Raw genomic sequence first — 15,259 nt, 5'->3', positions numbered from 1 at the left:
TGTAAATGTGAATCCAGTTAAAAATTCAAGTGGCTAAGAATAGAGCAAGTGTGGATCCTCTTTGGTTTAAGGAAGTGAATTGTCCTGTCTGAAATCAGTTATTATGCCCATCAGGGGAGCTTGTGCCCCTAATATAAAAAACATCCGTTTGCCTTTTTGGAGAGGTTAAGCATGGGAGTGGTTGTGAAAAGCCAAAGAGAAAAGTATGTGGTTAGACAACAGCTTGTCTCATTTTATTGAGGTGGTTATGTTACAAGTGATACATAGGTGGAGTCACTTTGTTTTCCCATTAATTTGATCACTTTGACGGAGGTAGCTATTATCCCTGACTTTTTAGATGGGGATGCTGAGGCCAGGTAGCATTTAGGAACTTTGTCAAGGTTATGCAGCTGCCAGGAAACAAACACAGTGGTTGGACTTTCAGATCCCGTGCACTTTCTTGAAAACCTCAGAAGATCCTGGATGTAACTAAAGAGTTGTAAAAATAGCTCATTAGTACTTTCACCCAACTTCCTGGTGGGTAGCAACAGGAAAAAGGTTTTCAGAAAATGTCTAATCATCCTTCCACAAAACCGTCTTTCTGTGAATGTCGCTCAGTTATTTTGGAGTTGAAATTCTCTTTTGCCACATATGAATCCACTCCATTTTTCAGCCATTTGACTGTGTTCTTCAGCCTTTTGACCTTTTAGCTGTATGATTTCCCTGTCATATGAGACAGCTCCTAATTTTTTGGAAGCAACTGGAATATATTGTGTTGACTCTCATAAGCTGAAAGCAAAATGGAATTTTTATGTAATGCTGGATGCTGTCACAAGAATAGGGCAGGATAGATCTTCTCTGTCTTTGCTTCCCCTGGACTAGCCCCTCGATGGCAGCTCTGTCTATTGGACAGTAACAAGCATGCAGGCTGGGCTGTGGCCCTGCCAGAGTTTGAGTCTCAGCCCCTCTGTTGTTGAGCTTTGTGCCCTCCAGCAAGTTGCTTAATGCTCCATGTCTTCATTTTCCCTTCGGTAAAATGAGGATAATAATAGTGCTTTCTCATAGGTAGGATTAAATGAGACAATAATTGGAAAGGGCTGAGAACAGCGTCTGACACATGTAAGCCCTCCATCAGCGTGTTAGCTCTTATATTTACACACACGACCGGTCTGAAATTGCCACCCTGGTGGATGGATTCCCTCCCCCTTCTCCTAGTCAGTAAACCAGTGGATTTACCAGTAAAATATCTTTATTTACTTCCCAGGTCCTCACTGTCTGTTTCCCCTGCTGACATTTTTTTTCCTCTTGGCCTGTCCTGGTTCCAAAGAGGAAGAGACCACAACACAAATCACTCTTCACAGCAAGACTTTTAAACAGTTTTCAGGAATAGTCATGAATGTACATGATGGAATTCTTTCTAGAGTAAAGAACTTAAGTATATTTAAGTCTAAATTGATTCTCCTCCTCCTCATAGGAAACCGCTGTTAGAGGATCTAGTGCAGAGATTCAGAAAACTTAGACAATATACGGCATGAACATGTATACTTGTTTATTTCACTGCATTCTTGTCCATTGTACTTAACACATTTGGAGGTGTGTTAAGTACACAGTTCCACCTCATTCTTTATAAATGCTCCAGCATATCCCATTGTATGAATATATGTAGTTTATTTAACTAGTCCCCTGCAGATGGGCATTTGGATGCCCCCTCCCTACTTTTTTTGGTGTTTTGTAAACAGTGCTGACATGAACATCCCTGTACAAATATCTCACTATACTGTTTTGAGTAGATCTATAGAGCAAGTTCCTGACAGTGCAGTTTTAAAGCCAGCCCTTCTGTGCCCACACAGTTCGTTTCAACATTGTCCCCAGGCACAGGGTGTGATGTCTAGGGCAGAAGACCAAAGCAGCTCTGCCTTTGAAGGTGCTTATGCTCTTTAGTTATTTATTTCTGCCAGTGTTTGTCCAGTGTACACTATGTGCTGCGTGCTTTTCAAAGCACATTATGTGTACCAGCTCACTTAATTACCCAGTAATCCTATGAGCTGCATACAGTTTATCCCCATTTTACAAAAGAAGAGTATGAGGCCCAGAAATGCCTGTTGTCTTTGCTTAGTTCATGGAGTGAGCCCGAGACAGAGCTGGAAATCAAACCCAGGCTTATGTAGCTCTAGGGTCTCTATAGACCCTCAGTCTTGGGAGACAAATTAAATTTAAACAATTTCAAGAGACGTGATGAATGTTCTGAGAAGGAAACTACAAGGGTGCCCCAGAAGCATCTAGCAATGGTGCTACATCGAATCTCGCATCAGAGTCGGTCCCCTGGAGGAGGTGGCCTTTGACCTGAAGCTCGTCAGAGGATCTCATGAGTTCACTGTTTCAGCACCAGTCACAAAGCCTGAATTCAGAGAGAGCAAATGCAATGAACCAAGAGAAGGTTGGAACGTTGGTCCTAGAGATGGACGAGCAGGGAACCATTTCTTGATTCCTGTAGAACCAATGCCATCCTGTAGGACTTTCTTCAGTAATGGAAATGTTCAGTATTCTGAGCTGTCCAACATGGCAGCCACTGGCCACATGTGATTTTTGTGACTGAGAAACTGGATTTTAAGTTTAATAGTGTAAACAAATTTAGCCTTAAATAGTCTTGTGTGTCTGATGGCTGCCATATTTTCCAGGACAGTTCTTTTTTTTTTTTTTTAAACATCTCTATTGGACTATAATTGCTTTACATTTTTGTGCTGGTTGCTGCTGTATAACAAAGTGAATCAACTCTACGTATACATATATCCCCTCCCTCTTGCGTCTCCCTCCCACCCTCCCTCTCCCACCCCTCTAGATGGTCACAAAGCACTGAGCTGATCTCCCTGTGCGATGAGGCTGCTTCCCACTATCTATCTGTTTTATATTTGGTAGTGTATATATGTCCAGGCCACTCTCTCACTTAGTCCCAGCTTACCCTTACCCCTCCCAGTGTCCTCAAGTACATTCTCTGCGTCTGCGTCTTTATTCCAGTCCTGCCCCTAGGTTCTTCAGAAACTTTTTTTTTTCTTAGATTCCATATATGTGTTAGCATACGATATTTGTTTTTCTCTTTCTGACTTACTTCACTCTGTATGACAGTCTCTAGGTCCATCCACCTCACTACAGATAACTCAATTTCATTTCTTTTTATGGCTGAGTAATATTTCATTGTATATATATGCCACATCTTCTTTATCCATTCATCTGTCGATGGACACGTAGGTTGCTTCCATGTCCTGCCCATTGTAAATAGTGCTGCCATGAACATTGTGGGCCATGACTCTTTTTGAATTATGGTTTTCTCAGGGTATATGCCCAGTAGTGGGATTGCTGTGTCATATGGTAGTTCTATTTTTAGTTTTTCAAGGAACCTCCATGCTGTTCTCCATAGAGGCTGTATCAATTTACATTCCCACCAACAGTGCAAGAGGGTTCCCTTTTCTCCACACTCTCCCCAGCATTTATTGTTTGTAGATTTTTTTGATGATGGCCATTCTGACTGGTGTGAGGTGATACCTCATTGTAGTTTTGATTTGCATTTCTCTAATGATTAGTGATGTTGAGCATCCTTTCATGTGTTTGTTGGCAATCTGTATATCTTCTTTGGACAAATGTCTGTTTAGGTCTTTTGCCCACTTTTGGATTGGGTTGTTTGTTTTTTTGGTATTGAGCTGCATGAGCTGCTTGTATATTTTGGAGATTAATCCTCTGTCGGTTGCTTTGTTTGCAAATATTTTCTCCCATTCTGAGGGTTGTCTTTTTGTCTTGTTTATGGTTTCCTGTGCTATGCAAAAGCTTTTAAGTTTCATTAGGTCCCATTTGTTTATTTTTGTTTTTATTTCCATTTCTCTAGGAGTTGGGTCAAAAAGGATCTTACTGTGATTTATGTCATAGAGTGTTCTGCCTATGTTTTCCTCTAAGAGTTTTATAGTGTCTGGCCTTACATTTAGGTCTTTAATCCATTTTGAGTTTATTTTTGTGTATGGTGTTAGGAAGTGTTCTAATTTCTTTCCTTTATATGTAGCTGTCTAGTTTTCCCAGCACCACTTATTGAAGAGTCTGTCTTTTCTCCATTTTATATTCTTGCTTCCTTTATCAAAGATAAGGTGACCGTATGTGTGTGGGTTTATCTCTGGGCTTTCTATCCTGTTTCACTGATCTATGTTTCTGTTTTTGTGCCAGTACCATACTTTCTTGATTACTGTAGCTTTGTAGTATAGTCCGAAGTCAGGGAGCCTGATTCCTCCATCTCCGTTTTTCTTTCTCAAGATTGCTTTGGCTATTTGGGGTCTTTTGTGTTTCCATACAAGTTGTAAAATTTTTTGTTCTAGTTCTGTGAAAAATGCCATTGGTAGTTTGATAGGGATTGCACTGAATCTGTAGATTGCTTTGAGTAGTATAGTCATTTTCACAATGTTGATTCTTCCAATCCAAGAACATGGTATACCTCTCCATCTGTTTGTATCATCTTCAGTTTCTTTCATCAGTATCTTATAGTTTTCTGCATACAGGAAACTTTTGTCTCCTTAGGTAGGTTTATTCCTAGGTATTTTATTCTTTTTGTTGTAATGGTAAATGGGAGTGTTTCCTTAATTTCTCTTTCAGATTTTTCATCATTAGTGTATAGGAATGCAAGAGATTTCTGTGCATTAATTTTGTATCCTGCTACTTTACCAAAGTCATTGATTAGCTCTAGTAGTTTTCTGGTAGCATCTTTAGGATTCCTTATGTATAGTATCATGTCATCTGAAAACAGTGACAGCTTTACTTCTTCTCTTCCTGTTTGGATTCCTTTTATTTCTTTTTCTTCTCTGATTGCTGTGGCTAAAACTTCCAAAACTATGTTGAATAATAGCGGTGAGAGTGGCCAGTCTTGTCTTGTTCCTGATCTTAGTAGAAATCCTTTAGTTTTTCACCATTGAGAATGATGTTGGCTGTGGGTTTGTAATAATAATATGGCCTTTATTATGTTGAGGTAAGTTCCCTCTCTGTCCACTTTCTGAAGAGTTTTTATCATAAATCGGTGTTGAATTTTGTCGAAAGCTTTTTCTGCATCAATTTAGACGATCATATGATTTTTATCCTTCAATTTGTTAATATGGTGTATCACATTGATTGATTTACATATATTGAAGAATGAAAGCTCCTGCAAGTACGGGTGAGGACGTACTCAAGAAGATCCTTCCCTTCTCGCTCATCTGACTTCAGAGAGCTAAGCACATCTTTTAAGAGTTAAGCTCCTTTAGAAAAATGTAATTTTGAACCCTGCCAAAGAAGATGTTACTACAGAGGAGAGGTGATCTTCTTTATGTACATTGTGTGACATATGATAGGGCAGACAAGTAGAGTCAACCAATAAAACCTCAAGGTCTGATAACCTTCCAAATATTCTTTCAGGTCCACTCTTTGTTTGGGGTTTAGAATTGCCAGATTGTAAAATTTTAAAGCTGGAAAGGCAGTAGAGCTCATCTCTTCAGAAGACAGAACTGAGATCCAGAGAGAGAATGGTCTAAGACGGGGTCCCCAACCCCCTGGCTGCCGATCGGTATGGGTCCACGGCCTGTTAGGAACCGGGCTGCACAGCAGGAGGTGAGTGGTGGGCGAGCAAGTGAAGCTTCATCTGCCGCTCCCCATCCCTCGCACTACCGCATGAACCATTCCCCCGACTCCCATCCGTGAAAAAATTATCTTCCACGAAACCGGTCCCTGCTGCCAAAAAGGTTGGGGACCGCTGGTCCAAGACACCAAGGAGAATTGGGGACAAAACCTGGCCAAATGCCCCTGACTCAGGTCATGTCCTAGGCAGGACTGGGATGCCAGTCTTTCCTGAGTCTGCTGCCTGGAAATGGATACTTTTCTTGTAGAATCTCTTACTAGTTTGTACATTCATTCATTTATTCATTAAAGATAAAATGCTGAGCAAAACCAGACATGAGCATTGCCCTTATGGGTCTTACAGTCTAGTTCATGAGACACATTATTCAAACAATCTCAGAAATAAATATACATTTGTATGTATGTTACAGGTATCAGGATATTTAAAGGAGACCATATGATGGGGAGATTTGATGTCTTTGGGGTTGGGAAATGCTTCCCATGGAGAAGCATTATAGTATTGAGATGAGCTCTGGTGGTTGAGCTGGAGTTAGGTTGCTAGATTTAGCAAATAAAAATACAGAATACCAGTTTTGCATTTTATCTGGCAGCCCCACATGGAGTTAGCTTTAGCCTACGTTGGTAGTGGTGGTGATAAGTTGACTGAATCTTAAGGTATATGTGTGATTGTGTGTCTGTGGGGGGGTATGCTCTTTTATTAGTATAAGTATCTTAGAAAATACTGTAATTTTTTGAGGAGTTACACATTATTTTATCAACAGTATGAGATGTTTACGTGGACTTGGGGATTGGTTATCATAAGAAGGAAGTAGAAGATTCGGGTGATGATATTCTTCCTAGGATGACTCCTAGTTTCTGTATTAGAAAACTGGGTAGCTGCTGGCACCGTTTGCTGAGATAAGAAGCGCTGGAAAAGGCCAGATCTGGGGTGTGTGGTGGGGGGAGTGGGGTCAGGAGCTCCATGATGAAATTTTCCACCCCCATCAGCTATAATGCCTGGTATATGACACGTACCCTCCAACAGAGTAGAGGCCCTTCCTCACTGTGTAAGGAACCTAACTATTGCCCCTCAGAAGGTATAAAAGTTGTGAGTGGAGCTCATAATTGGTCTTGGCTCTGCAATTTGAACCAACTTCTCATTCTGTCGCTGGATGGAATCAACATCAAGGCAGGGCAAAGAAGACAATACTAAATGTGTCTTTCCTCCTTGGCCCAACTTCCTAATTGTGACAATGAGCTAACGTATTTGATAAGGCTCTTGAAATAGATCAGCGGCACCATCTCCTTTTTGCCTTGCTTTCTTTTTTTTTTTTTTTCCTGTTGACATTTGTGCTCAATAAGACAGGTTGCTGCCTCAGCCCGCCCTTGGGGCTCCTCCGGGAGACAGTTTACAAGGGATGAACTATTCAGTGGGGTGGTTCCAAACATGCCTGTTTTACAAATGCCTCTGGGTAGAAGAGGCTGATTGTACACTTTGAGCCCTGCAAAGATTGCCCCTCAGCATGGAAGTGCGGTGCCAGTGTGACATTTCCAATTGGAGTTATGGGTTGCATATCTCTGCATGTTAATTACGAAGGGGGGGGTGTCAGCCTTCAATAATGGTACTGTTCTGCTTCCTAGAAGGTCTACAAAAATGGAGCTGCCAAGGGTCTACTTTGAGGGGACACGGAGATAAAGCAGGGGTGAAGAGAGTTCTTGTTTGTCATTGAGGAAGACGAGACCATCTGGAGTCCTGTTCTTTGGCAGGCCTCAGCAGCCGTCTGTTGGGATAAGCTCTGTTGGCAAGCTCCACCATGCAGTGTTCTCTGTTGGTAACGAAAGAACCAAAGAAAATCTGTGCGACAATTGTCCATTCCTCTGCCTGTGAAGACGAGGAGGCAGAGGCCAGGAACGTTTCACTTAATTTTCTGCTCAGAGATCCCCAGCAATTCCTGGAGTCGAGAGCATAGATGATCGGGACAGATCCATGTTTAAATGCCAGTCATCACTTACGCATTGTGTGAATCTGTTTCTTCATCTGAAAATGGGAATATTGATGGGTTTTTTTTTTTTTCTGTAGGATTGTTAAAGATTAGAATTAGTGAATGTGTGGGAAGTGACGTGGTAGGTGCACAATAAAGGTAACTTTTTGTTAATGTTGTTCTTTATAAATTTATTTATTTATTTATTTATTTATGGCTGAGTTGGCTTTTTGTTGCTGCGCACAGGTCTTCTCTAGTTGCGGCAAGTGGGGGCCACTCTTCGTTGCGGTGCGCGGCCTTCTCATTGCAGTGGCTTCTCTTGTTGCGGAGCACGGGCTCTAGGCATGTGGGCTTCAGTAGTTGCGGCGTGTGGGCTCAGTAGTTGTGGCTCGCGGGCTCTAGAGTGCAGGCTCAGTAGTTGTGCCGCACGGGCTTAGTTGCTCCGCACCTTGTGGGATCTTCCCGGACCAGGGCTCAAACCCGTGTCGCCTGCATTGGCAGGCGGATTCTCAACGCTGCACCACCATGCAAGCCCTAATGTTGTTCTTTAAATACATACTTTGATAGCAATGCCATCTTTTACATAGTAGAGCTGTTATCTGCTCACAGCATCAGGCGCAGTTTGAGACGCTGGGGTTTATTACATGCTACTATTGTGCCAGCACAATGCTGAGTGCTTTATACACATGGTCTGTTGACATCGGTCTCTGTTGGGTGGATAGTAGTCTTTATACCATGAGAACTGAGGCTGGAAAGAGAGAGGTCCTTTACCTTAGGGTGACAAAGCTATTAACTTATTTTGCCCTTTTTTGGTCTTAAATTCAAAGGTAAATGGCACTGGCAAGAAGAAACCTCTAATTATAGGACATGGGCTTACTGTCCTTCTGTGCATTCACATCATAGGTTTGTAGGGTGGAGCGGGTCGGAAAAGGAAGAGTAAAGAGAAAGCGGTGGGAGCCCGGCCACCTCAGGAAGTGTGTGTTGGCTAACATGTGGACTAGGGGATGGTCAGGTTCGTGTCTCTTAGAAATGATGCAGGGAGTCTCTTGTGCATACTCTTTGTAAGGTTTGTGTTTCTCTCATGGCTAGGCTTGGTCTGATGGTGACCAGAGTGGAAATGATTGTTAAGGTGGAGAGTTTCCCTGAAGGGTGGGGTTTTGAATTTAAGTGCCTGGGCGTCCAGGTAGGTGGAGTGAGAGAGTGTATAGGGCAGGTAGAGGCAGTGCTGGTTGGAACTGTGTCAAATGGGGGAGTCCATTATGTGTTGAGCAAGCAACTGGCAAAGTGAAGTGATATGGATCTGAGATCATTCAGATAGAATTGATGGACTGGAGAGAAACTGCTCTGAGTCATGCGATTAAAAACCAGTTCCACATTATAGGTATTGAGGAGCATCCCCAGCTGGGATTTATGTGTACTGTCTCCACTTGTTTGGTTACTCATCCTGCAAAGAATCACTGAGTGACACTGTGCGCCTGGCACCATGTTTGGTTTGGGAATGCAGTGGTGCACAAAACACATGTGGCTCCTGCCTCCTTGGAGCTTACAGCCTAGACGTAAAGACAGATACTGATTCATTAAACAGTCTGACAAATTCAACAGAATTCAAAATTTCAGGCCCCACCTCGACCTGCTGAAAGAGAATCTCCATTTAATATAACTATTATTTGCACAAAGTTTAAAAAACCGATGTACATTTGTGAAGAGCATTTGTGAAGATTATGTTTTAGTCCCATTTTCACCTTCCCAGCATAGTGGCTGGCATAACAAGAGGTTCTTGGTAAGGAAATGAATGAATGAATACTAAATTTGTACAAAGCGAGAGGCTGTATGGATTTGATTTATTCTGGCCTAAAACTCAGGGTTACGGTCAGCCTTCAATATTTTATCAAGCTCTAAAAATTGATTTGCAGTACCCATTAATTTTTAAATGTGTCAGAAAATATTTTCTTTGGCTTCCTCGTGACCAAAGAGTGTGCGTGTTAATTAAGGCCAGCGATGGCTTTCTCTTGCGTCTTCCCTGCTCTCCCCTCCCTCCCCAGCCACCATCCCTGCTGAGTTGTATTGTAGAACCAGTTCTGAAAATAGTAGCCAGGATACTCACATTGTCACTTGGGAGGGAGCCCGGCTACCTCAGATGTGTGCTGGCTAACATGGGGACTGTGAGATGGTCAGATCTCTTAGAAACGATGCAGACTGCCAAGTGATAACCCAAATTAATCTCTTATTCATTTATAATTCTTCAAATGATTTTTATTTAGTACCATTAAGCGATTCATATATTCTTCACAGGAAGTCTCCTGTGCATACTCTCTGTAAGGTTTGTGTTTCTCCCATGGTTAGGCTTGGTCTGATGGTGACCAGAGTGGACATGATTGATAAAGGTGGAGAGTTTCCCAGAAGGGTAGGGTTTTGAATTTAAGTGCCTGGGCATCCGGGTAGGTGGAGTGAGAGAGTATATAGGGCTGGTAGAGGCAATGCTGGTGGTAACTGTGGCAGATGGGGGAGTGCATGAGCAATCTGGCCCTTGGTTGCATGGAAAGACAACGTGGGATCGTGGCATGACCCCATCAGCCAGAAGTGCAGGGTCCAAAACCAGATTCACCCAAAATCAATTCACTCCAAGACCAGTCTGTGAATTGTAGAGGATTTTTGAGGTTTTCTTCTATCCCTCCGGTGTGCATGCCCCTTTATCTGCCCAGACGTTTGCATTGCAACAGCCTTCGGGCACTCTTCTAGATTGGGGCCCAGGTGTTTGTCTGGCAAGGGCTGGGCAGACCAAGGGTAGGAGCCAAAACCTTTGTGTAGAAATACTTAATTCAGTGAGTGTGTTCCTGGTGAATTTGGTCACACACTTGTCACCAACATTGCCTATAAAAGACAAATCCAAAGAGCCAGACCTTACAGTTTGTCAAGCAGCACCTCCCAGTATATCCAGGTTTTAATCAGAAATATTCAGTTTTTAAATGTTGGTCACTGATTCAGATGAGTTTTTAGAAAATATCTGCGAAGGCAAATTGAACCCTCTGCCCTTAGAAAACCACGAGATAGACGCTTTTCTGTAAAGGTTGTAGGCAATACGGGAAATTAGAAATACTGGAGAAGTTTGAATAATTACATGGTCTCATACTTATAATACCTTATAGTTTACAGGATACCTTCAAGAAAGTTACATCATTTGGGCTTCCCTGGTGGCGCAGTGGTTGAGGGTCCGCCTGCCGATGCAGGGGACATGGGTTCGTGCCCCGGTCCGGGAGGATCCCACATGCCGCGGAGCGGCTGGGCCTGTGAGCCATGGCCGCTGAGCCTGCGCGTCCGGAGCCTGTGCTCCGCGACAGGAGAGGCCGCAGCAGTGGGAGGCCTGCGTACCGCAAAAAAAAAAAAAAAAGTTACATCATTTGATTTTCATGATAATCCTGTGGTGTTGTTAAAGCTCATGCTACCATTCCCATTTCACAGAGAAAGTGAGACTGAGAGTAAATAACTTGCCCAAGGTTATTTGGTCATTGGCATTGCTTGTTCCTTTACATCAGTAAAGGAATGGTACTCAGTTACCATGTGGCAAGCACTTCAGACACATTGTCTCTTTAATCCTTCCAACAAGGTGTAAGGAACCTCATTTTAAAGATTAGAAGCATACACTATTAACATTAAGTAGCATTTATCAAGCCTCCCTGTAGTGAAGCCTTCTATGTGTGCTAAAGGTATGAAATGGACTGTGTCATTGTATTCTCGTAATAGGCACTCTAGGTAGAAACTCGGTATTCTTAACATTCCCAATTTTACAGAAGAGGATGAAGATTTTTAAAAAAATGGTTAAGTGACTTGGCCAGGGTTATATAACCAATTAGCAGTGAAGTTGGCATTTGAATCCCAGGCTGTTCTCTTCCAAGTTCTTTGTCACTGCCATGTGCCCAGCACTCCCAATGCCTATACATTCGATTAACCCAAATGAAATTGCTGATACTCGACAGTTTGTCTTTTACAACAGCAATTATGTACGGTTCAACCTAATAATATGTGCTTTTATCTGTCTCCAATTGATCTTAAAACTAATTTCTAGAAAGAGGAAACAATGATGAATAAGTGGGTTTTTGGGAGGAGTTTGTAATTGCATTGAGAAATCTGCTAATCGTTTATTAACTTCAGAAAGACCCTGAACTTGACAACTGAGGAAAATCCACACATATTTGGCAAATTTAACTAGAACTTTTCTTTTTCAAACATTTATTTCTGTCCTAAACTGAGGATGCCTAAGTTTTAATTGATTTTTTTTTTTTTTGGCGGTACGCGGGCGTCTCACTGTTGTGGCCTCTCCCGTTGCGGAGCACAGGCTCCGGACGCGCAGGCCCAGCAGCTGTGGCTCACGGGCCCAGCTGCTCCGTGGCATGTGGGATCTTCCCGGACTGGGGCACGAACCCGTGTCCCCTGCATCGGCAGGCGGACTCTCAACCACTGCCCCACCAGGGAAGCCCTTAATTGATTTTTAAATGATGGTAGTTTCATGAACATTGCCTTGGCTTAGTGGCACTGAAAATGAGTGATAATGATTGCAAAATTATAATTATAAAATCATGAATAAAGGGTCCTATCTTTTAGTCACATCTTTCAGTGTAAGATTCTTATTTGCAGACATTGGTCTTACTTTAACCTCTAAGTCAAAAATGTACATGATGTTTTTGTATAATAGTGATCATAAGGAATTAGAATTAGATTCGTTAGAGGTTTGTCTCATCTTTTGTCCACGGTGAAGATTACTGTGTAAATAGTTAGCTGTTTTACTTACCTAAACCTCACTAACAGTCTTCAGTTCATGAAAATAGTCAATGCTGCGGCTGTGTTCCAACTTCATCAAAGGCACGATTCATCCTTTGGTTGTAACCTCTTTAGAAATGCGGGTTGAGTCTTGGTTCATACATTTGTTCATTCTTCCCTATGCTTTTGTTAGTCCCTGAAAACACACATGGATGCCTTTTCTTCAAGCTAGTTTTGTTCAATCCCTATACCTTTAAGTTGGAAACCTGAAAGAAGTTTTTTGAAGAGGTTGAAATATTACTTTCTGTGAAAGAACTGTAATGATTGAATACAAGCCACCACAATGCACTTACCACGTTTCTATTTGGTTTCCTATAAATTCAAACATGGTGCCTGGTCGTCCACCGCTCTTTTTAACTTGCATTTTCAGGGTTCCCCTGCTGAAACATGCTGTTTACACCACTCTCAAAGAAAGTGGGTGCATATACTCATAAATTTGATGATTCAAAAAATAGTTTAGAGAAATAGTGTTAAGAAAGAAATTTTAATTATAAAGATAAATTTAATGGCTATAAACTCTTTATCACCTATGTGTCTCATGCTGAGCAGCATATTACTGTCTCCTTTTTGTGCTTGTATAATAAAATGTGTATTTTATACAATTATGTGCTGAGGTTAGACAATGCGGTAAGATTCTTGGGAAGAAACTGTACAGGATTTGTTATTATTTACAAATTATACCTTACTAAGCATAGAATTACAAACGTTACTTAGGCTTTTTTTTGTTTTTTGGCTGTGGTGGGTCTTTGTTGCGGCGTGTGGGCTCTTCATTGGTGGTGCACGGGCTTCTCTCTAGTTGCGGCACGCAGGCTTAGTTGCACCGAGTCATGTGGGATCTTAGTTCCCTGACCAGGGATAGAACCCACATCCTCTGCTTTGGAAGGCGGATTCTTTACCACTGTACCACCAGGGAAGTCCCTACTTACGATTTTTTTTTTTTTTTTTTTGCGGTACGCAGGCCTCTCACTGTTGTGGCCTCTCCTGTTGCAGAGCACAGGCTCCGGACGCACAGGCTCAGCGGCCATGGCTCACGGGCCTAGCTGCTCCGCGGCATGCAGGATCCTCCCGTACCGGGGCATGAACCCGTGTCCCCTGCTTCAGGGGCCACCAGAGAAGCCCCCTACTTACGATTTTTTGAAGGACTCAATATGATCTGTCTTCCTGGCCTAACTCCTTTGATGTGAGAGGGTGAATGGATCAATGGCATTCTGATGTTGATTTTTGTTTATCATGTAGTCACTGAATATTATTGATTATAAGCTGTATTTTTCAAACTTTGGCCATTCATGACTCACCTTCATGATTTTGTCTATATCTTAACATAGTATCTTGTATTTACTTCAGGTTTTCTTTAAAAGAACTCAATTTTTACCTTAGGTGTTCAAAAGGAAACTCATCGTTACCATTGCTATTATTTACTCAATTAATTTCTTATTAAATATAGCTGCCTTTTTAAACTTCAGGTTTAACTGCAAGTTTAAAAAAGTCAGTTTTATAAAGTATTGCTTTATCACTTAAGTTTTAGAAGTAAATGTTTTATTTTACTACCATCACTTACTAGTTAGATTTTTCTACTGCACATTAAAAATATACACACATTAGGGCTTCCCTGGTGGCGCAGTGGTTGAGAGTCCGCCTGCCGATGCAGGGGACACGGTTTTGTGCCCCGGTCCGGGAGGATCCCGCGTGCCGCCGAGCGGCTGGGCCCGTGAGCCATGGCCGCTGAGCCTGCGCGTCCGGAGCCTGTGCTCCGCAACGGGAGAGGCCACAACAGTGAGAGGCCCGTGTACTGCAAAAAAAAAAAAGAATACACATATTAAAATAAAAATTAAAATGTGAAAACCCATCCAGGCACCACTCAAAGTCACTTAGCACACAGGACAGTCAGACCTGAGGCAAACTCTGGGGGAAGTGGCTAAAAGTGAAAATGGGCACTTACTAAACGAGTGACCCATGAGGGGTGCCACTGTCGACACAAGAGTTTCCTCTTAAAACTGGGTGAGGATTTGTTCCAACCACACATGACCTTGAGAGTCAGGCCTGCCATTCAGTTAAAGAGACGCCACGTGGTGTTCACTTTCCTTTTTAAAAATATATTGCCCTGGTTCCCTCTTGAGGAATCCCCTTATTAATGGAGGGTGACCTCAACTTTGTTGGCCTGTAAGGGTGCCGGCAGTAATGAATTTGTTATTTTGTGTGCCACTCTCTCTAAATTGGATTCTGCATTATGCTGGTGCGTATATGTAAGAAGGTGACCGATTGAAATTCAAATGTAATGAGGATGAAGCTCTGCCATTCAGCACAGACGCCTTTGTTTTTAGCCCTAGTAGGTTCTTTGCCCCATCACAATGCAGCTTTCCTCCTGGCTTCCGAAATCACCATGTCTAACTGGATAGGACTGACATGTTTTCTAACCCATTCTAGAAATGAAATACAGTTTGTTCTGGTTTTCTAGTTTAAAAAAAATTTTTTTTAATGGGCTAAGAGATTTGGATTTGCAGTCTTGAGAGAAACAAAGTATTCTTTCTGAAACATGCAAATGTGTCTCTCCATCACCTAGGAAACTATTATGGGACACCCAAACCTCCTAGCCAGCCACTCAGTGGGAAAGTGATCACGACGGATGCCTTGCAAAGCCTTCATTCTGGCTCCAAGCAGTCAACCCCAAAGCGAACCAAGTCCTACAATGATATGCAAAATGCTGGCATAGTCCACGTGGAGAATGAGGAAGACGATGATGTTCCTGAAATGAACAGTAGCTTTACAGGTAAAGACCTGATGATGTTCTCCCTCGGTGGACTTAGGGAAGGTGGGCTGGGGGAGGCTTTTGTGAAGAGTTACAAGAAGGTTTCTATTCTTAGGAG

The 15,259-nt window shown here is 42.3% G+C and overlaps 1 protein-coding gene across 18 annotated transcripts in view; it reads left to right on the top strand.

The window, feature by feature from the left end:
• MAGI1 (membrane associated guanylate kinase, WW and PDZ domain containing 1) overlaps positions 1–15,259 on the top strand; it is a 613,664-nt gene that overhangs the window by 477,899 nt on the left and 120,506 nt on the right. For 17 of the 18 annotated variants that reach the window (XM_089919525.1, XM_022572619.2, XM_022572617.2 and 14 more), the window contains exon 4: positions 14,956–15,162. The exons of the other annotated variant lie outside the window; for it this stretch is intronic. In XM_089919525.1, the coding sequence (XP_089775651.1) occupies positions 14,956–15,162 (207 nt within the window). The remainder of the gene's footprint in view (positions 1–14,955; positions 15,163–15,259) is intronic. 18 annotated transcript variants of the gene reach the window in all.

This window comes from Delphinapterus leucas, chromosome 10 (assembly GCF_059928025.1).
Source record: "Delphinapterus leucas isolate spDelLeu-1000000601 "Yukka" chromosome 10, BTC_Dleu_Yukka2, whole genome shotgun sequence".
In the NCBI taxonomy this organism is placed as follows: domain Eukaryota; kingdom Metazoa; phylum Chordata; class Mammalia; order Artiodactyla; family Monodontidae; genus Delphinapterus; species Delphinapterus leucas.
Note: the sequence above shows the minus strand (reverse complement) of the source record. Positions and strands in the feature narration are given on the sequence as shown.